At 37.6% G+C, this 22,663-nt stretch overlaps 1 protein-coding gene across 1 annotated transcript in view; it reads left to right on the top strand.

Moving 5' to 3' along the window:
- Positions 1 to 19,366, top strand: part of FBXO3 (F-box protein 3) — a 31,408-nt gene extending 12,042 nt beyond the window's left edge. The window contains exons 4-11 of the mRNA XM_045808526.2: positions 3,371 to 3,485; positions 5,007 to 5,211; positions 6,800 to 6,845; positions 10,095 to 10,179; positions 11,086 to 11,208; positions 12,709 to 12,824; positions 13,720 to 13,910; positions 19,044 to 19,366. Of these exons, the coding sequence (XP_045664482.1) occupies positions 3,371 to 3,485; positions 5,007 to 5,211; positions 6,800 to 6,845; positions 10,095 to 10,179; positions 11,086 to 11,208; positions 12,709 to 12,824; positions 13,720 to 13,910; positions 19,044 to 19,217 (1,055 nt within the window). The 3' untranslated portion in view covers positions 19,218 to 19,366. The remainder of the gene's footprint in view (positions 1 to 3,370; positions 3,486 to 5,006; positions 5,212 to 6,799; positions 6,846 to 10,094; positions 10,180 to 11,085; positions 11,209 to 12,708; positions 12,825 to 13,719; positions 13,911 to 19,043) is intronic.
- Positions 19,367 to 22,663: the final 3,297 nt, after the last annotated feature.

The raw sequence follows: 22,663 nt of genomic DNA, 5'->3' as shown, positions 1-22,663 counted from the left end.
TTCTTGTTTTCTTCAAATACTTTTGCTATAAATTTCCTGCTAAGCATAGCTTTAGCTTCATCTCATAAGTTTTAATATGTTATATTTTCATTAATATGCAGTTCACAATCTTTTCTGATTTCTTTTGATTTCTTCTTTGACCCACAGGTTTATATGGAGATGTATTGCTTGATTTCCAAAATTTGGGTGTTTTGTTTTGTTTTTTTTTTTTTTAATAATTTTCTTAATATAATTTAGTTCTGTTCTGATCAGGGAATATGCTCATATGAGTTCAGTCATTCGATATTTGTTGTGATTTGTTCTCTGGTCCAGCATGTAATCTCTCTTGGTAAATGTTCCATATACACTTGAAAAGAATGTATATTTTGCAATTGTTGGATTCAATGCTATGTATATAATAGACAAAAAATGTTAATCTTGTTAAAATCTTTGGCACTCTTACTGATTTTATTTAATTTATTTGTTGTTGTCTGCTTGTTCTTTTAGTTACTGAGAGAGGTATTTTAGAATTTATCAGTGTGGTGGGCAGAATTCTGAGATGTCTCTAAAGATTCCTACCCCTGCTGTACATTCCTGGTATAATAATGGCCTCCCTTTGAATGTGAGTGGTACTGTGGATATAATTGATTTCAGTCCTGTTATTAGGTAATAGATGACAAAGGTGAATGGGCTTTGCAGATGTAGTTAAGGTCCCAAATTAGTTGAATTTGAGTTAATCGTTAGTCAAAAGGGAAATTATCCTCAACAGGCCTGACCTAATCAGGTGAGCCCTTAAAAACTGGCCCTTCCCGAAGGCAGAGGGATTTGAAGCATAGGTATCTCCTGTTGGCTTTGAGTAAGCAAGCTGGCATGTTGTGATGAGGGCCAGGTGATAGAGAATGGCAGGTAGCCTCTAGATGCTGAGGGCCCCAGTCATGCGACTGCAAGGAAATGAATTTGGACAATGATCAGTGAACTTGGATGAGGACCCAAGCATATAACCTAAGATAGCAGCCACAGTTGACATGATGATTTCAGCCTGTGGGACCTGAGCAGAGGATCCAATTCAGTCATGCCCAGACTTCTTACCTTCAGAAACTATGGGATAATGAATGCATGTTGTTTGAAGCTGCTAATAGTATAGCAATAGAAAACGAATAACTATGGCTGTGGATATCTCTTTTTTCCATTTTAATTCTGTTTTAAAAAATAAAATTTTGAAGTTGGGTTATTAGGTGCACCTTTTCTGCCATTTCAGAAAGCCTTCCATTACCTCTGATAATGCCGTGTGCCTTAAGGCTTATTTTGTGTGATTTTAGTACAGCCATTTTAACTTTCCTTTGTGTATCTACATCTCTAAGATGGGCCTCTTATACATGATTGTGTTTTTTATCTGGTCTGTCAGTCTTTTAATTATTAGATTATTTCATTTATTTATATTTAATGTAATTACTTATGTATTTGAGTTTAAGTATACTGTGTTCCTGTTTTTTTATTTGTGCTCCTGAGCAAGTGTTCCTTTTTTTCTGTTCTTAATTATCTTTTATTCTTCCTTGTTTATCATTTTTAGTGATTTACCCTAGAGATTAAAGGGTGCATCTCTGACTTAATGAAGTAAATTAGTATTTTTACCACTTCCTGTCAGTAAAAAAACCTTAGAAGACTCTAACTCCAGTTATCACGATACCCCTTGCCTTTCATACTATAGTTTTTGTGATTTTAATTTTGAACATACTTTCTATCCCTGAAAACATTGTTATTTTATATATTCAATTTTATTTTAGATTTACCTCCATTTTTACCTTTTCTCGTTGTTCTTCATTTCTTCCTGCATCTTCATGCTTTCATCTGGGATCATTTTTCTTCTACCTGAAGAATTCCTTATAGTATTTTTTTTAAATGAGGGATTACTACTGCTGAGTTTTTTCAGACTTTGTGTTTTGTTCAAAAATATATTTATTTTATCTACTCTTTTGAAGTATATATTCAGTGGATATAGAATTCTAGTCAACAGGTTTGGTTGGTTTTTTGTTTTTTTTTTACCACTTTGAAGCGATCATTCTTCTGGCTTCTATGGTTTCTGTTGAGAATGTAGCTATTAGTCTTATTGTTGTTCCTTTTAAAGTGACAGTATGGCTTTTCCCCTTCTTTGGCTGCTTTTAAGATTTCTCTTTGTCTTTGATTTTCAGCAGTTTCCCAGTAATGTGCCTAGATAGGATTTTCTTTATTACTGTTCTCCATGGGGTTTATAGTGCTTCTTGAGTCTATGGTTTGATGTTTTCATCAGTTGTGGAAAATTCTGTCCATACTGCTGCTTTAAGTTTGCTCTGCTTCTCAGGCACGGGTCCACTTTCAGAATTGGCAATTGCCTCCAAAACAGGCTTGCTCCAAAGGCTGGGCTCACCTTTCAGTTTCCCTGTTCTTCTGACTGCCTCTCTCTCTGGTTCTCACTGTTTTTGAGGTTCTCCGAAAGCCTTGAAACCAATTTTCTGTTGTTCCGCTTTTCTAGTTCTCAGCAAGAGATTTGCTCCAACCACCAGGTAAACTATTACTGAGTAGGAGTGAATCTCTTCTTTTGTTATTTGTAATCACGTCCTGCTTTTTAAAGCTGGAAGCAAGCTGACAAATGTGCAAAATTGTATTTAAGTTAGTGGCTTCCCCACAGTATGAACCTATACCTACCTGTGTCCTATATTTCTCATTAAGAGACAATGTCAAGGCTCTTGAACAACATCAGTTTAGAGAACTTCTGGAGAGGTTTGTTTTTTGTTTCTTTGTTTTTTTTTTTTTCAAATAGAGAGTGTGTTTTAAATGTGAGTGTTTAGATTAAGAAAAATGAGGTATACCCTAAAGTTTGCATTGTAATGTGAAATAATTAAAATGGATCTCCCTGCTGCATACCTTTCCGTATTTCACTGAGTGCCAGTGTTTTCCCTGTTTTTATTTTAAGATTATTTATTTATTTATTTGACAGAGAGAGAGAGAGCCAGCGAGAGAGAGAACACAAGCAGGGAGAGTGGGAGAGGAAAAAGCAGGCTCCCAGCGGAGCAGGGAGCCCGATGTGGGGCTCCATCCTGGGACTCCGGGATCATCCCCTGAGCCGAAGGCAGACGCTTAACAACGACTGAGCCACCCAGGCGCCCCCAGTGTTTTCCCTGTTGAGAGGAAACTGAGGAATTTCCTTCTCAGTGCTTCAAATGTCAGAGCCAAGCCAAAGTGAAATAATGTTGCTCTGATTTTCAGTTTATTTCCCTGTATTTCAGCAGTGCAGTTTGGACAGAGTTCGCTTGCTCTAAGATTGTTCCACTGGCTAGCAGCAGATTGATTGTGTTTCTCCTTAGATATAAAGCTTATTGTTTCTTCATAATTTGCTTTTTTTGTGCATTTGCAGAGGGTGCTCGAGAGGAAGACCTAGATGCCGTGGAAGCTCAGATTGGTTGCAAGCTTCCTGATGATTATCGATGTTCGTATCGTATCCACAATGGGCAGAAGCTAGTGGTTCCCGGGTAAGAGTGTTTGGCATTCGGGTTATTTTTAATGACACACGTCATTTCCTAGAATGAAAATAAACAAATACAATTTGTAGTTACTCTTAACAGATTAAAGGAGTATAGGAATTTCCTCTTCTTCCTTGTAAGAATCCAAAGGACAGAATCTATTGCTTGAATTTGATTTTCCCAAAATAAGTCTCATAAAAACAACGTTTCTATCAGTGCATCCTTATACTCAAAATGAAGTTGAGGTTAGGGTGGGTGCTGTGGTACATAGAGTGGATGTGCGTGAGAGTATATATTAACTAAATCTGTTCAGAACACTTGAGGTCTTTATCCTATTATAGGTCAGGTAAATTGTTTTGGAGAGCTTGATGTAAATTCTGTATGCCATCCATGTAAAAAGCAATTATTTATTCAGGGCTACATACACTAAAGAAAATAATTTTGTCCTATTCAGGCATAGCCTATAATTGAGTGACCTATTTTTAAGAGGAAATAATCATTGTCGAACCTTCTGGCGAAAGCAGACATGCAGTAGGTGTCAAATTTATTCACAGTGTTAAAAGCTATATGCTTTGGGCCTACTCCTTTTGTTCTTTTATGAAATTAAGCTATATCAGAGACGTTGCACTTATGTTCCTAAGAATTTAGGGAGAACTTTGTATTGTTCCTAACGGAACGTGGCGTCTCTTTGTGTGCAAAGAATCATATGAGGCCCTGTTACCATTTTAGATCAGAGTTGAGTGACTACGCGGTGATCATACTGAGATCAGAAGGTCGTGTGCAGAAATCAAATATTGGGCAGTTAGGATGAAATAAGCCTAAATTACTGGCTATTTTTTTCTAGTCTTTTTTCTCTATTGAACTGAAACTTGACAAAAATTGAAAAATTGTCATATTTTAAGAGCAAATAAGAGAGAACTTTATTAAAAGAGTTGCCCAGAATTGACATGACAAACGGATCATAATTTCTACACAGAGATTTCTATCTACCCACAGTCCAAACAGTGAGACTTAGGATAGGAATCCTATCATCGAGGATTCCTTCCATCAAGGGCCAATACATCTATTCTCATGAATATGCAGTGAGATCAGTTTAGACCCCAGGCATCCCAAGTTTATGAAAATTTGGGCAAGGTTTAGATTGATTTACATTGATATTGCCTGAGAGGATAGGATAAGCTAAAAGTTGTATCAAGATAAAGGTATTAGGGTTTTCCCCCTTTCAACTTTAAAGTCGTCACACACGCATATATAGCAAAACACTAGCAAATCAGTATATCACAGCAAGATAGTCTTGAAAGCAATAAAACTATTTTTCTTTTAAAAAGGCTTTTTAGACATTTTAGACTTTTACTTTAAATCAGAATCTTTCCACTCAGGAGTTTGAATGTAAAGAAATTGCAAAGTTTTTGGTGATTGACACGTCAGTTCTTACAAAGCTGTCGATAGGAAATTATCATACATCAAAAAGATGAAGCACAGCTGTTTGTTTCGCACTGGAATTGATTAAATTTTTGTCTGTGCTCTCAGATTGTTGGGAAGTATGGCGCTGTCCAATCACTATCGTTCGGAGGATCTGTTAGACGTTGATACAGCCGCCGGAGGCTTCCAGCAGAGACAGGGACTGAAATACTGTCTCCCTTTAACTTTTTGCATACATACTGGTTTGAGTCAGTACATAGCAGTGGAAGCTGCGGAGGGCCGAAACAAAAATGAAGTTTTCTACCAATGTCCAGTAAGTAGGACGTGTGTTTAAGTGCAGCTGTAAGATGTGTTCTGATGAGTGTCCAGGTGTGTGCAGTAGGAGTTTCCAGGGCTGTAGAATGGGTACAGAGCATTATACAATTTGATTTTAGGCCCATGTAATTAAAGGGCTAATATTCGGCCATAATATTCTGACATTATGGAATGCCAAGGAAAATTTTAGCTGTGGACAAACAGTGCAAACCATTGTGCATATAGAGAGAAGGCCGTGATACATGTTAAGGCAATTTAAGTTTAAGAAAAACTAATGCAATTTGTTGAAGTAATTATAATATACATTTCAAACTTAATTTCTTTTTTTTTTTTTTTTTAAAGATTTTATTTATTTATTTGACAGAGTGAGAGAGACAGCCAGCGAGAGAGGGAACACAAGCAGGGGGAGTGGGAGAGGAAGAAGCAGGCTCACAGCGGAAGAGCCTGACGTGGGGCTCGATCCCAGAACTCTGGGATCACGCCCTGAGCCAAAGGCAGACGCTTAACCGCTGTGCCACTCAGGCGCCCCTCAAACTTAATTTCTAACTTAAAAAATTTAGCTTTTGAACATCATTTGACTCAAGTTCTGAGTTTAATAGAAACTTTTTGAACTCTTCATTAGATAGGTGAGTTGTTGAGAAGTGTGGATTCTTTTTTAGAAGGCTTTTGTTATGATTTAAATACGATCACAGAAAGTGTGGTATTTGGTTTCATTCTTATTTCTTCAGTTCTTTGTAATTTCTCAGATCTTCTGGCTTCATTTTTGCCAAACTATGGACTTTTAACTTAAAAGAAGAATTTAAAATAGAAAATTATAGGGGCGCCTGGGTGGCTTAATCGTAGGGCATCTGCCTTTGGCCCAGGGCCTGATCCCAGGGTCCTGGGATCGAGCCCCGCATCAGGCTCCCTGCTCTGCTGGGAGCCTGCTTCTTCCTCTCCCACTCCCTCTGCTTGTGTTCCCTCTCTCGCTGGCTGTCTCTCTCTGTGTGTCAAATAAATAAATAAAATCTTTAAAAAAATAAAAAAAAATAAAAAAGAAAATTATAGATACCTGAGACATGTGACTCCATATAACATTGACCGTATTTAAAGAGCTTTCATAGTTTTATTTCTTTCCTAAATATTTTCATGTATTATCTCATTTTTGACTTGTTACCTCTGTATGTTGTAGGATGATGGCTTGGTCCCTCCATTTACTGACACCAGTGACCAATCTAGAACTAACTGTTCAGGTCTCTTGACTCTGAATCTAAAGCCCTTTCTTCATAGGCTGTATATCTTCTTACCTTAACTTCCTAACTTAAAGGATAATTTTTTAGTTTGCTGTAACAGTCATGGCAGTACATAAGCATTTTAACTGTTATTGAGAAGTGCCTGGCACTCTTCTAAGGACTTTCGAGAAAGGACCTAAATATAGAAATCGTAAGAGCAGGGACTGAAAAGTATGAGTAACGTCTGATGTTGGTTAGAGCACTTGTTATTTTTATCTATTGTGGCTTGTCTCCAGGGAAAGATACAGATAATGAACAATGAGAAATTAAGTAAAATGTCATTTTCTCAATTATAATGTTCTTTTTCTCACCTAGGACCAAATGGCTCGGAACCCAGCTGCTATTGACATGTTTATCATAGGTAGGTGTAAAAATAGTCTTCCGTTTCCTTCTTCTTCCTGCTCAAAAAAACGAAGTTGGTAAAAACTTTGCAGTTACTTGATCAGCTGGCAGTTTATACTTGTCTTTCTTAAAGCTTTCTGGTTTATAAAGTACTTTATCTAGGCTCTCATTCGAAGAGCCCTTGTACTTTGTGTGAATTTGTTTTCTATTTGGAGAAAAGCCATACTCTATATAATCTTGTGCTCTTAGGACTCTGCTGTAGAACAGGGAAATGAATAGAATTACTACGAGTATGTATGTAGTTACCTTACACATGCATGCATTTTCCATCAAACGTGTTAATACATAATTGGAGACAGATAGATAAAACAACTTTATACCTATGCAGTTTGTGGTGCCAATTATGGTAAAATACTGATAAATCACCCTAGAGATCTCAGAACAGCAGTCCTCAGAGACCAGTATAAACTGGGTTCCATAGACTCTTTGGCACAGCTACTTTTTCTTGGCCTTCAAAGGTATTTCTCATAGGATTTTGAGAACAATCGGTTTGTATGCAATTGCAGCTCACCCCTTTGCTGTTCATCTAGTCCTGTTTTGCTTAGATTTTGCTCAAGAGATGCTTCCTGACTATGCATTCTGTTTTTCGAAGGCACACTTTAAACATCCCTATATATTAATAGTAAAGGGGCCTTGTAGGCGGGGGTGTCTGCATTTAATTGTATCTCCTAATTGGAACCTTGAACAGAATATTAGTCTCCATTCGTTCCATACTGTGACACGTTCCAAGTTTATGGTATATTTCACAATATCGGGAAGCTCTCCCTACGTAGTAAGTTATAAAAAGCTGTTTAACGTAGCCTCTAGCTTTTAGCTCCCCGATTCGTGTTGGTCTATGGTTTCCAAATTAAGTGCCCCCTGGGGGTTATGGCCCTGCTTACTGCCCTCTTTGGCATCTTTGCACATGCCTTCAGAGATGATCACCATGGCTCTAGAACAGTGGTGCTACTCGTTTACAAACTAAAGGCTGCTTGAGCTCCGAGGTAAGTGCCAGCTAAGCTCTGTGAGTTTCTCACTCTTGCTTTGGTGCTGGTCTCTGATGGTGCGGAAGGCCCCGCCACTACAGCAGAGTACTAAGATCTGAATACTGTGCTGGTAGCTGGGGTTTCTCCTGGAATAAGAGCAAAGCAAAAGATTTGAGAATGTGCTGAGGGAGGAGAGATGAGATGGGATGTTAGTGCTGGGAGGAGAGACAAGAAAGCGGCTTCCTTTAAGCTGCCTTGATAAAACCCCAGTGCTACCAAAGAGATGCCAAGATATAGGCTTACTTGAAAAGGTAAACTACCTTGGAATGTATAAAAATACATCTTGATTCAACTAAGTTTGACACTCTTGGAATTTTTGGTAAAACACAAGGTGGATGGGGCGCCTGGGTGGCTCGGTCGTTAAGCGTCTGCCTTTGGCTCAGGGCGTGATCCCAGGGTCCTGGGATCGAGCCCCGCACCAGGCTCCCTGCTCTGCTGGGGAAACCTGCTTCTTCCTCTCCCACTCCCCCTGCTTGTGTTCCCTCTCTCGCTGGCTGTCTCTCTCTCTCTGTCAAATAAATAAATAAAATCTTAAACAAACAAACAGAAAAACCACACACACACACAAGATGGACTCTCCTGGTGTTCAGTGAATTATTAATAGATATTTCAAAAAAACTAGACTCTGTGTTCAGGTAAGTTGAGTGGTGAAGACCGCATAGAAAAGACTGTCCTCATTTTAAAGAACACACCTGGGTGTGTATTACTATAAATTAAGGTACCTTAAAACATATCATGCCAATTTCATTTTTATGTAGACCATGAAAAATTGGTGTTTTTTTACTGTAACATTTTATTCCATGAAATATACAAAATGATGTTTTAAACTTTATAGGGAAATCACTAGTTCTAAAAACGAAATTATAGCTTCAATGAATTTTAATGACGTTATTCATATGCCTCCTTAGTATCTTGTTCAGAGGGCTTCGATGGTAGGTGATCATTTAAATAGAACATTCAGTAATTAAAGGGTTAGAATTGGCCATTCATTAGTGGATGTTGAGAAAAGAGCCAACTATTATAGCTTACCTTTTCTCAATTGATGCCTTTAGAATTTTAAAGCTATAAACCCTGAGACCCAAGCTTAAACTGTATCTTTCTTTTATTCCCTAAATAGAGTAGTAAGTAAATACTATAAGTTTAGCTCCGATGTTCAGCATGGCAGAGTGTGAGAACTGTCTTAATAGAAACAAGATTACAGAGAAATTCATTGAATAACATTGATTCAGGGACTAATATTGCTGGGCACTGAGATGTATTAGTAATAGATGTGGGGGTCTGAGAAAGTTACGTTGTATTACATAGAAGGGGCAAACATAATTCATGTAAATACTTGTCATTGATCCGCTCACTAGATCATGGATGTGTGGTCTGGTCTGGACTGGACTTTGAGCTGGTCACTGGGAATATGGAGGACCACTATGCATCGGAATCTGTAGTGGTACAGCTAGACTACTTTGGGATTGGTCTGATGCCCAGAACTGTACAGTGCCATACCCCTGTTAGATGCCTGGGCTGAGCCTGGCTTCTGCCAGAAGTTTGTGCATGAGTCAGGAGGTACCTGGGCCAAAGGTATATACCTTGATCGTCTGAGGGTTGGTGCTGATATTTTTCCTGTAGTTTCTTCCTAGACATAGCTGTATCTCTATTTTCTCTGTTCCATATGCTCTAGAAATTATAGACAGAAGAAGGCTTTTCATTCTTGTACCAACACAAGATAAAGTTTAAAAATCTGTTATTTAATTGTAAGTGTAAAAAGTAGTTTGAGGGGCGCCTGGGTGGCACAGCGGTTAAGCGTCTGCCTTCGGCTGAGGGCGTGATCCCGGCGTTATGAGATCGAGCCCCACATCAGGCTTCTCTGCTATGAGCCTGCTTCTTCCTCTCCCACTCCCCCTGCTTGTGTTCCCTCTCTCGCTGGCTGTCTCTATCTCTGTCAAATAAATAAATAAAATCTTTAAAAAAAAAAAAAAAGGTAGTTTGAAGGTAGATGGAGGGTTCCCTAGCAAGGCAGGTGGGAATGAGATGGATAGAATTGAGAATAGAAATTGACCTGATAATGGACTAGTACAATTGTAAGTGTTTCTAGTTTTGAACTCATATCTTAAGCATAGAGAAATTACCATTGTTTCCAATATAGATTTTACAAAAATTATTTGTCCTTTTCTTCCTCCCCTGGTTTATAGGTGCTACTTTTACTGACTGGTTTACTTCTTATGTCAACAACGTTGTATCGGGTGGCTTCCCAATCATCAGAGACCAAATTTTCAGGTATTTCACTCAGGACTTTTTTAATTAAAATGATTGTAAGTCAGAAAAAAACCATTAGTTACACATCTTGAGATGAAGTTTCAAAAGAAGGCAAATAACAGGAACCTCTCGTTATCTTAAATGCCACTGTGTTATTCCCACTTTAAAGCCACATTCAAATACTTGAATAGCCGGTATTTTTCTTATCTTGAAGGATCCAGAGGAAAAACTGGTTTTGATTTCGAAGTTACAGCTTTATGGTACAGTTTCTTTTTATACATAGTTTCTTTTGTGGGGGGGGACGACAGGCTGTTTGCCAGTTAATGGATTTATCATGGATAGCAAGTCAGTAACTGTGAACTCTTGGCAGATATTATTTATCATCTGTAAATGAAACATCCTGGTATTATAGATAGTACTAGAGGTAATATTGGTTCATAGTAGCCTGGTTGGCAAAAATGATAGATTAACTATAAATTAGAGGTCTCTAGAATAACATACCAACACACTTTATTGTCAGTGCCACTGTCGATAGGACTCTCAGATGTCCCAAAAGTTTCCTGGCTCTGAAAACTGAGATAAGCTCTTTTTAGTTTCCAGTTTAATTGTTGAATCATTATTTGAACCACTGATCTCTGAAAACTGAGATAAGCTCTTTTTAGTTTCCAGTTTAATTGTTGAATCATTATTTGAACCACTGATCATTAATGCTATCATTACTGATCTGAAGTCTTCAAGCTTTTCTAGTTTTCTTGTAATTTATAATTTTCTTCTAAGCTTCCTAGGACTTTATCTTTAAGTTCCCAAATATGGTTTAAATTTTTGATTGTAAGGTGAAGTATAAGCTATTTTGCATTGTCTCTTGAAATCTCTTACAGGCTTGAAGTTAGTTGATTAAAAAATGTTTAATGTTTTAAAATTACCTAGATATGTTCATGATCCAGAGTGTGTGGCAACAACTGGGGACATCACGGTTTCAGTTTCTACATCGTTTCTGCCGGAACTCAGCTCTGTCCATCCTCCCCACTACTTCTTCACATACCGAATCAGGTGAGAGATGTAAACGGGGTACAGCCTGTGGCTGTGTCATTATTGCCCCCTTTGACATGGTCATCAAACACGTTTTGAAAAACAGCTTTTTGCTGAGGTGTGGAGGAAGGTGGATAACAAAATTTTTTATCATCTAGTATAATAATATATACTTTTATAAAGTGTAATTTTATGATCTAGTATAATCTGGTACCTTGAGTTTATAGTAACCTCCAAGTTACTTAAGTTATGTCTTGCAAATGTACTGTGTTTAAAGAATTGTGCCTGGTACTTTGTGAGGTGGACAGTAAGTTAGAATCATCAGGAAAGCTCTCTGTGAGAGTTGTATTTAGAAGCTATCAAATTGTTCAAGCTAAAACCATGCATTTTCAATTTCATTTAGGCTGCCTGGATTCAATAAAAGCTCTAGTAAATATTTGTCAGGTGCTGCCTTTGTATCAGCATTGGATTTGGTTAAATAAAAAACAGATATTAAATTTGCTTTAATTAGAAGTACTCTGTGCTGTGACATAAAGATAACTCATTCCTTTAAGGAATTAAGGATACTTTGTTTTTAGATATATTTTTATGTATTTTATGATATATTACAGACATTTTAGAAATACGTATACATGCATATGTACATACTGCAAATATTTTTGCTGTGTATTCTAACCATGGAGCATCCTAGGAATTCGGTATTATATGCTGCCTTTGATATGTCCAGTTACACACGTGCAGATTTTGTTATTTTAATTGTTTAATTCAGGTCCTGTCTAAGAGTGACACATGCTTAGAGTAGTAACACCGACACTTGCTTATAGGGTACTCCAAATGAAAACAAGACAGCAGATTCCTAGAGAAAGGGGGAAATAACAGTACTGGGAAAGAGTCAAGGTATAATTCTAGTAACTGACTGGTGACATTTTTCTCTGAGCTTTCTAGAAGTTAATGGAAAAAAGGGAAATGTCTTCAGAGTCAGTTTTTTAATAACAAATTAAAAAAACCAGAATTTTATTTTTAAAGATTTTATTTATTCATTTGAGACAGAAAGTTACAGAGAGCATGAGCAGGGGGAGAGGCAGAGACAGAGGGAGAGGGAGAAGCAGACTCCCTGCTGAGCTGGGAGCCCAATGCAGGGCTTGATCCCAGGACCTAGAGATCATGACCTGATGCCCAACCATCTGAGCCACCCAGGGACCCCAAAACAGAATTTTTTATTGCACTGTATTCTAGAAAGCATTTCGTACGTTGATCTTTACTTGAAGAGCAAAAAATTATTATCACCAATGTGTTCATAAATTTTTATGTTCCCCATTCTATTGTTGATTCTCACGGCAAGTCAGGTGTACAATTGAGTAAGGCATTTCTGTGCAAGAGTCAAGCTAATCAGGCCCATATCTTTGAGAACTTACAGAAATAGATGGTTAACACAGTCTTTAGTCCAAATATTATAGCTCTTAAGCAAAAGAAACCAACTCAGGCCAGATTTGTGTCTCTGCCACCCCATTCCTTCTCCAGGATTGAAATGTCAAAGGATGCGCTTCCTGAGAAGGCTTGTCAGCTGGACAGTCGCTATTGGAGAATAACAAATGCTAAAGGTGATGTAGAAGAAGTTCAAGGACCTGGAGTAGTTGGTATGTATGTAACTCAGGGTTTGTGTTTATAGGGCAGTCGCCTCTAAGACATTTTGGAGCGCATGTATGTGACCTTCTGCTGGGAAAAGGCACGACGTAGTTAGTGGATGAGACTGTATTTTTTTTTTTTTTAAGATCTATTTATTTATTAGAGCATGAGTGGGGTGAGGGGCAGTGGGAGAGGGAGAGAGAGAATCTCAAGCAGACGTCCCGCTGAGTCTGGAGCCTGACACAGGGCTCGATTTCACCACCTGTGAGATCGTGACCTGAGCCGAAATCATGAGTTGGATGCTTAACCCCCTGAGCCACCCAGGCGCTCCAAGACTGTGTCTTTTAATAGCTGTGTTTACAGTGCGAGAAATATCATAGATTCTGGGCTTCTTGTAACTCCAATACTTTGCTTCATAAATATAATGTGTAAAGATCGTTATTCTATTAGTTTAGTACCTTAAACATGAACTTTTCTAAAATTATCGCAAACAGTTATTCAGGGATCGATTTTCCGTTCTGTGGATCACCTGAGTTCCTTGTTCGCTTCTTAAGTTCGTCATCTTTTTTAGCTGGATAATTATTCACTGTCGTACTCTGCAGGGTTAGCAGGCATAGGGCAGAAAGGGAAAATAAATTTCATATTGGTCATGTTTTTGAAATTTGGGGGAAATGTTAAAATCAGTGGCACAGATTCTTACTTGTGGATTTCAATCATCATTAGCTCTGATTGTCATTGACCATCAGCTTTTTAAAAGATTTTGATTATCAGGGCACTTTAGATTTTTTTTCTAATTGTGCATTTACTTTAACATAGTTTACGTAATCTCATAGAGGACATTCCTTATTTACTGTAATGAAGAACTGAATTTTATACCTTGGTTTCTTATTACTGTTTTCTCTGCAGGTGAATTTCCAATCATCAGCCCAGGTCGGGTATATGAATACACAAGTTGTACCACATTTTCTACAACATCAGGATATATGGAAGGATATTATACCTTCCATTTTCTTTACTTTAAAGACAAGATCTTTAATGTTGCTATTCCCCGATTCCATATGGCTTGTCCAACATTCAGGGTGTCTATAGCCCGATTGGTGAGTTAAATTTTCCTCTGGGACTGATTTCCATGACTTTGTAGAATTAACTCCACAGAGGGATTTTGTTGATTAGCCAGACAAATGGTTTATAAATGGTGTTCCAGAGAACCCTAGAGATTCTGAGGAAATATCGTGGGGGGGCCATGTGAATATGTGGGAGTGGTGGATAATAAGTAAGCTAGACTCCATACACTTCAATCAGAGTAACTCTACTATTAGCTGTTTTTGTTTGTTTTGTTTCTAATAGATGTCATTTTTTTTTGAGCAGTTTTAGATTCACAGAAAATTGAGCAGAAGGTACAGAAATTTTCCAAATACCCCCCGCCCCCTGCACACACAGACTTCCTCTTCATCAATCTCCCACCAGAGTGGTGTTTTTGTTACGGTTGATGAACCTACATTGGGACATCATAATCACCCCATATCTATAGCTATAATCACCCTATAGCATTAGGGTTCACTCTTGGTGTTGTATGTTTTTTTGGTTTGGACAAGTGTATAATGCCACGTATCCACCATCATAGTATCATGTAGAAAGGTATTGGTTTTAAAGGTTCAGCCTCTTTTCCACCATTTCCAAAAAAAGTTCTGTGGCCTAATGAGAAACACTAGACCAGTTAGAATAGGCTTTATTTTATTTCATTAAGATTAGAAAAGCAATTTCTTTGCAGTGTTTTTGCTAAAAATCCCAATTTTGTAGAATAATATAACTATCCTAGAAAGAGACTACTAAAAGTGCAAGTCTACCCTTTAAATCCTCTTTGTAGTCATCTCTCTTTGGGATCATTTCCTAAGGCAACTTAGGTATAATTTTTAAATCTCACTTTGAGGATTGCTTTATGATAGTGTCAGTCCCCCAGTCTTACGGATTATAAAATGATTACAAGAGACTTATGAGGCTCCAGCTATTCAATAGGAATAAAATATGGCTCGTATACCCAGAGTGTGACTGAGTGGTAGGTGTTGAATGTTCAGAAAGGGCCCTCTGGCTCCTGGGAAGATGGACATAGGATTAGTCTGACCCAGAGCTGACACATTCCCAACCCCCGTTTGGAAAGAGAAGAATGATACGAGACTTTAGGCCACTTTGCTTGCATGTCTAGTAAAAAGGATCTACGGTCTGGGTTTGGAAGTGAAGTTTAGCTTCCCTCCCAGTGCAGGAATGCTTTCTACTGTGTATTTCCAGTACCAGGAATTTGTACTTCTTGTAACAGTCTCCTGTTTTTGACCGGTCCAGTTTCTGTCTGAGATTGGTATCATCCATGAATGTTTGATACAGCTCATTAGTGAAGCCATCTGGGACTAGAGTTCTCTGTGGGAAAGTTTGAATAGGAGTTTAATGTATTTCCTACTTCGACTTATTTCACTTTTGGTCATTTATGTCTTTCAAGGAATTTGTCCATTTTGTCTAAATGTTGAATTTATTAGCATAAAATTATTTATAATTTTCCCTTGATATCCTTTTAATGGCCGCAAGAACTATAGTCATATGTCCTTTTTTGCTCCTAATAATGGTAATTTATATCTTCCATTGATGAGTTTACCTAAGGGGTTATCTCTTTTGTTAGTCATTTGAAAGAACAACTTGGGGTTTCACTGGTTTTCTCTATTGTTTGCTCATTTTCTATTTCATTGATTTCTGCGGTTTTCTTTATTTCTCTCCTCCTACTTACTTTGGGGTTCATTTGCTTTTTTATCAAGCTTCTTAAGGTAGAAGTTTAGGTTATTGATTTTAGGCCTTTCTTTTCTCTAAAGCACTGTTTTAGCTGTATTTTATAAATTTTGATATGTTGTTTTCATTAACATTTAATTCAGGATATTCTGGAATTTCCCTTGTAATTTAATTTCGATCTGTAACTTTTCTAGAAATGTGTTAATTTTCAAACATTTGGAGCTTTTCCAGTTAACTTTTGTTTACTGATTTCTAATTTTGTTATGGTTAGAGAACTCACTGTGTAATTTCAATCCTTTTAAAGGTTTTATGTCCCAGCATTATGGTCTATCTTGGTAACTAATCCCTGTGTATTTGAAAAGAATGTATACTCTGCCAATTGTGGGAATATTATCCTATAAATGAAAGTTCAAATTGGTTGACTGTTTTCCAAGTCTTCTATATATTAACTGACTTTTTTTTTTTGTCCTTGTTCTCTGAAAGATGATTGTTGAAATCTCCAGCCATAATTACAGTTTTGTTTATTTCTCTTTTTAATTTTATCAGATGTGCTTCATGTATTTTGAAGCTCTCTAATTATATGCAGATATGCTTAGGATGATTATGTCTTTTTAATGAAGTGCTTTCTTTTATTATTATGAAGTCTCTCTCTTTGATAATATTTCTTGTCCTAAAATTGCTAATATTCCTGACCTAAAGTGTGAAGAATGTTGAGGTTTGTTTGGGCAGGCAGTTAAGTTACAATGGGGTCAGCTTGATCCGTTGAGACTTGTTTTTAATGTTTGTTAGGGTGGGTATAAAGTAGTCTTTAATTTAGGACAGCAGTTCTCAAACTTTTTGGTCTCATGGCTCCCTTAAGCTTTTAAAAGTTATTGAGGACTCCAAAGAACTCTTGTTGATGTGGGTTATATCAATATTTATCACGTTAGAGATGAAAACTGAGAAATTTTATAGTATTTACTTACTCTTTTTTTAAAGTTTACAATTTTTAAATTTATAATTTTAAATTATAATAATAAACTCATGACATGTTCAACCCTCTTAACTATGTTCTTACTTATTTAGAGTTTTAATTTCCTCCCAACCACAAATAAGCATATAAAATCTTGACCTGCCTTGTGGAAAATGTTTCTCCCTCTCAAGGATGAGATATCAATAAAAAGAAATGAGAATTCTGGACTTACTTCTAATCAACATGAAAGAGGCAGTGGGGATTGTATTTGTATGGTGTTGTATTTGTATTGTACCTTTCCTGTTGAAATATTAGTTTTCTTGATATGGAAACTGAATTGTTCTCCTTTTTTGTGCCCTAATGGTATGAGAATCATTGTACTTAATACTTCCTTCTACTTTATACTTTGAATGTCACTACAAGGTATGCTTTGGTTGGTCGCAAGCCTTTTGTTGCTCTAGGTGGTTCATTGTTTGCTCGTGGACACTTCAGAGGTTCCTGCTGCTTATTTATTTCCGTTCTTCTCTGTGTGTGCCTCTTTCCGTCCGCTGCTTCTGTATGTACACTTTTATCTGAGATCATCAGCGGTCTTGCTTTTGAGCCACACTGACTTCTTTAACATTTTTTTCTGTTTTCTTCTTCAATAAGATGGCTAATGATCATACTACCTGAATTTAATGTTTTAGGATTTCCTGAGCCTTCCCCCTTGCCCCTTTTGAGCCTTCTACTGAATTTTAAAGTCTTCATTCCCTAGATTAAAAAAAATCAAACAATAAAAATAATGGAATATCATGTCATATTTATGTATATTTTCTCTGATTGTTGTTAATGTTGTTGTTATTAGTGTTAAAATAAATCCTAAGTGACAATCCTTTGACAGCTCCTAAAGAACAATTTTTTTCTCCCACATTAATTAATTTGCTTGCTCAACAAATATTTATTGAGTCCCTGCGAGGTGCTGGGGGAAACGCAGTGAACAGTACAGCCAGAGTCTGCCTTCGGGGACGTACCGTACAGCGTGCTGAGTATAGTGACGACTGCACTGCATATGTGAAAGTTGCTAAGAGAATAAATGTTAAAAGTTCTCATCACGAAAAAACATTCTGTAACTATGTGCGGTGACAGATATTAAGTGGACTTACTGTGGTGATCATTTTGTAATATATACGAATATCAAATAATTATGTTGTACACCTGGAATGAATGAATGTAATGTTGTATGTCAATTATACCTCAATAAAAGAAAAGAAGAAAGTTGAGGAAATTAAAAAACAAAACAAAACAAAAAAAACCTCTGCCTTGAAATTTACATTCTAGTTGGAAGAGACAAGGGTAGCAAGTAAACACTACCTAGTTACACCAAGTAGTAGTAAGTGCTCTGGAGAAAAATCAGAGTAAAGGATATGTAAGGAGTGTCCTGTTGGGTTGTTCTAATATAAAGATGTGTCGGGAAAGGCCTCGGCGACATTTGAGTTGAGACTTGAAAGAAGTAGAGGGAGCCAGGTGGATATATGTGGCAGAAGGATATTCCACACAGAAGAACAGCAGGTGCGAAGGCCCTGAAACACTTAACATTACATAAACATGCTAATGCTTGGCATGTGTGAAGAGCAGCGAGGAGGCCAGGGTAGCTGGAGTGCAGCAGCCAGGGGAGAGTGGTTAGAGATGAGATCAGAGGGGTAGTGAGTGCTGGATACGGGATGCTGTAAAGGCCTCCAGAAAAGGACTTGTGCTGACAAACATATCCCATGTTTCCCAGTAGTTCCCACATCACCAGCTAGGCGCTCCTTGCTGCTCAGAACTCTCTCCAATATAGCGACTCCTCTCATTGAGTCTTCAAATGTATGAGAGAGAAGAATTGACAGCAGTGTAAGTCAAGACTTAGAGACACTGCTTAAGCAGAATTGAAGTTCCCACGAGACGTTGAGATACTGCACGTTGCACCTCCCTGGTGCCCTAATTCTGAGAGCCTTCAGCAACGTAACTTCCAAGTAGAGGCTGCCCCTGGTGGTTGAATTGAAATGATGTGTCTTTATAGGAGTTCAGTAGAAGTCTATTAGACCTCCAGACAGTACATAAAAGTTACCAGTAGAGGTCATACCTTAGTAATATTTTTGAGTCCTCTTTTCTGTTGGCGTGTAGATTAATAAAGAATTGATACTTAATACCCTAAAATAAATCCAGTAAAATTTTATCTCGGGTTGTTAGAAGTGGTCTGTAGGCTGCCTTGTACAAATTACCAACTACCATGTAAAATAGAAGTACGGTATTAATGAAATAGATTTACCATTAAAACCACATTGAGCCTTTTAAAATGTGATATATGTTATATACACTGTAGAATCTTGCATCAGCATGTGGATTTAGGAAAATACACGGTTCAACTGTATAAAAATTCCTATTTGGCATGTCCAGTTGTTATATTCTAGGTAAATGAGAATTTGCATAAAATAAGTATAAAAAAACTGATGGAAGTTCTTATCAAAAGATTGTTTTCTCTTTCAAGGAGATGGGTCCTGATGAGTATGAAGAGATGGAAGAGGAAGAAGAGGAGGAGGAGGAAGAAGACGATGATGACTCGGCGGATATGGACGAGTCTGACGAAGACGATGAGGAAGAGAGACGGAGGAGAGTCTTTGATGTCCCCATTCGCAGACGCCGCTGCTCTCGCCTTTTTTAGGGAGGCCATGCTGATGGAAGCGCTGGCATGAATCCAGTTGTTAAATAGATTTCCCAATAATGTAAATAACGAAATTGTTCTCCGCATATAGCAGGAAAGCTAGCATGAAATATTGTTCCGGGCCCTGGGTTCTATGCGACACCTCGTTACGAATTGGATTGTTTTGGTTTGCTTTGTGTTTTTGAGGTAGAGGAGGAAATGGGAATCTTTTTTTTCTTTCTCTCTCTTCTAGAAGTCAGTGGGAGAATAGTTCTCTAGCTAAAGAACAGACATTTCTTTGTTTCAAAATATTTTATACTTACACAAATATGGAAATGGGAGGGAATTGTTTTGAATAAGGATTGAAAACTGTAGCAGAAATACCTACAGAAGGATAGAGAGCAACTACGTGACTGAATGATTCTGTGAAAAGACTTCTTGCAGTTGCGAAGTATTTAGAAATTAACAGAATTTGTAATTAGGCTAATCCATTTAGTGATTCCTATATATTTTGTACTCACAGGAAACTAACTGATTAAATAGCTTGAATGCTAGTTGTTTGTCCTTTCTTAGACAATCTATCCTTGAATTTAAAGTTTTCATCACTACAACCTTGGACTTCATCACTATGACCTTGGCCTTGCATTTAGCCTTCAACTCTACCAACCTGTAATTTAAAATCTTCAACATGACAACCTTGAATTTAATTTAAAGTCTTTAACGCTATGACCTTTATCGTATTGTTCACAGATGCATCATTTTTGAAATGTAGTGTGTAAAAGTATGTATTGTATTGTTTATTAACAAGTCTTCACAATGTCTCATGTAGTCTAAATTTGTAAATACTGCTTCAGTTTTGTTTCTCCTTTATACACTTGACTGTCTAACTTTGTGATAAGTGACATGAATTTTATGTTAAGATTAAGTATGTTTTCCTGAAACATGGATTTTTTTGTAATTATATAATTGAGAGTTTGGAATGAAATCCTCCAAGTGGCAAAAAACTCACATTTTAAAAACGAATTTTGGTTCTGGTCCTGTATTTTGTGTAATTGCCTATTTTCCATAAACTAATATTAATCAGCCTTTGTTGTTAGGTTGGAAGATGAAATTGAAATTCACTGTCCTGTTACAAGAGGCCCATTCAAAGTTATTTCCTGGCTTTGACTATATCCTGTCATATGCTTTACCTTCCATTTTCCCCAAGAATACTTTTTTTTTTTGAGATTTTATTTACTTATTGCAGTAAGTAATGCCCGACATGGGGCTTCATCCCAGGACACTGGGATCACGACTTGAGCCAAAGGCAGACGCCCAACCAACTGAGCCACTCAGGCGCCCCAAGAATACGCTTTTGTAGGGAAAACTGTAGGAAGAGGGAAGGGTATATGGGGTCAAGCAGCTGCCCCCAGGGACCATGAAGACCCTTTCCTATTGGCACATGTCAAAATGTTCTGAAATGGAGTAAGTAGTTTTTCCTGTTTATTTTTTATTTTATTTTATCATCAGGCTACCAAATCCTTCTATTATTGCTTCTCTCGCCTTTAAAAAAAAAAAAAAACACCTGAATTTTTAAAAAATAATCTTTCCCAATAAAACAATAATTTGAAACTAGCTAATGTTGAAAGTTAAAGCTATTCCCAGGATCCCTTGCCGTTTTTGCTTCTTTGTTTTTTCTGGTTGACCTCTCCTCTCACTTCCCAGAGTACTCCTGATGCCCCAAATCTCCCCTGCAACCCCATCCAATTCTTGCTCCTTAGAATAACTTCAGGCTTATGTATCCTCTCATCTAAATTCACATTCTTTTAGTATGTTGAATGACCTGTCGTTCGTACCAAGGTGTGATTGGTTAGTTGATAACACGCTCAAATGTTATTTCATCAGTAAGAATGCATATTCACACATAGAAGAGATCTAACAGTTTGCCAGGCTATGCTTTTGTAAAGTGAAGGCCATTTCTGGTTCTGAGGTCCCTTGAGACCACCTCCGATCTTTGACTCATTGGTCTAAAGCTTGATGTATCAGTTAGGATGAGACAGATACCTAAATAGCAAATAGCCAAGGGTTATTTTTCTCTTGTGCAAAGCCAAAGGTAACTAGTTGAGGACTGATACAGTGGCCCAGTGGTGTCTTCATTCCAGATTCCTTCCAAATTTCTGTTCTGCCATCCTTAGCACAAGGCTTTAATCATAAAGGTTACCTTGTGGCTACAAGATGGCAGCTGCAGTCATATTCTATTCCAGGAATAGATGGATGAGAAAGGATAATGAGAAAACTGATAAATTAAATGGAAAGTAAAGTCAAACATGGCTGGAAGGGTAAACCAACCAGGTCTCCAGCAGTCATGTGGAGGATAAATGGAGACAGGGATGGGGGGGAGGTTGATGCAGGAATTAACACAGGCAGCATGGAGACCTGGTGTAAAGGACTTGTAATTCTGCAAGTAAGACACGCTTATGGGCCTTAGGGCAGTAGCAGTGGGAGTGGAGTGAAAAGAGGATGAAACAGTTATCTATAAGAGAAAGTGCATAGGAGTTGGTGATTAGATGCGAGAGAGTAAAAGAAATCAAAGGTGATTCCCAGGTTTCTGGCTTCATTTATGGAAAAAAATGCAGGAACTACAGTTGGACATTGGAGATGAGATTTGGACACATTTTGAACTCAAGATGCCTGTAGGACATACAGGTTCCAGCAATCAATTGGGTATGAATATGAAGATTGAGAGAGAGGTCAGGGATGGAGAATAAAGATTTGCAAATTATCTGCGAACATAAATATCCCCAAGGCAAAACTAAGCGGATACAGTGTCCTCTCCCAGGGAGCGCACGGTAACGGTCTCAGTCCAACACAGGCAACACTGGATTTATCAGAGGTAGTGGAAAAGACTTAAGACTGAAAGATGAAGAAGCTGGAAGCAAAACTAGGAGAGGGTGGCATCTCAGAACCAAGAGCTCCATGGAGGGAAGAGCTAATAGGATGTGTATGAGCTAATGCATGTGAAAGAGTTTTGTAAACGAGGGAATACATGTATTCACTGTTTCAAGCAGATACATTTTATTTTTTTTTCATTTTTCATTTTTATTTATTTTTATTTTTTTATAATAATTTTTATTATGTTATGTTAGTCACCATACAGTACATCCTTAGTTTTTGATGTAGTGTTCCATGATTCATTATTTGTGTACAACACCCAGTGCTCCATGCGATATATGCCCTCTTTAATACCCATCACCCGCCTATCCCAATCCCGCCCCGCCTCTGAAGCCCCCAGAGTTTTTTTCCCAGAGTCCATAGTCTCTCGTGGTTCATTCCCCCTTCTGTTTACCCCCCTTCATTCTTCCCTTTCTTCTACAACCGATCTTCCTATTTCTTAAGTTCAATAAATGAGTGAAACCATATGATAATTGTCTTTCTCTGTTTGACTTATTTCGCTTAGCATAATGTTAAGCAGATACATTTTAAATATC

The sequence above is a fragment of the Ursus americanus genome, chromosome 24 (genome assembly GCF_024610735.1).
Source record: "Ursus americanus isolate L20-20 chromosome 24, mUrsAme1.1.p, whole genome shotgun sequence".
Classification (NCBI taxonomy): Eukaryota; Metazoa; Chordata; class Mammalia; order Carnivora; family Ursidae; genus Ursus; species Ursus americanus.
The sequence above is the reverse complement of the archived record's forward strand: the minus strand, read 5'-3'. Positions and strand labels throughout refer to the sequence as shown.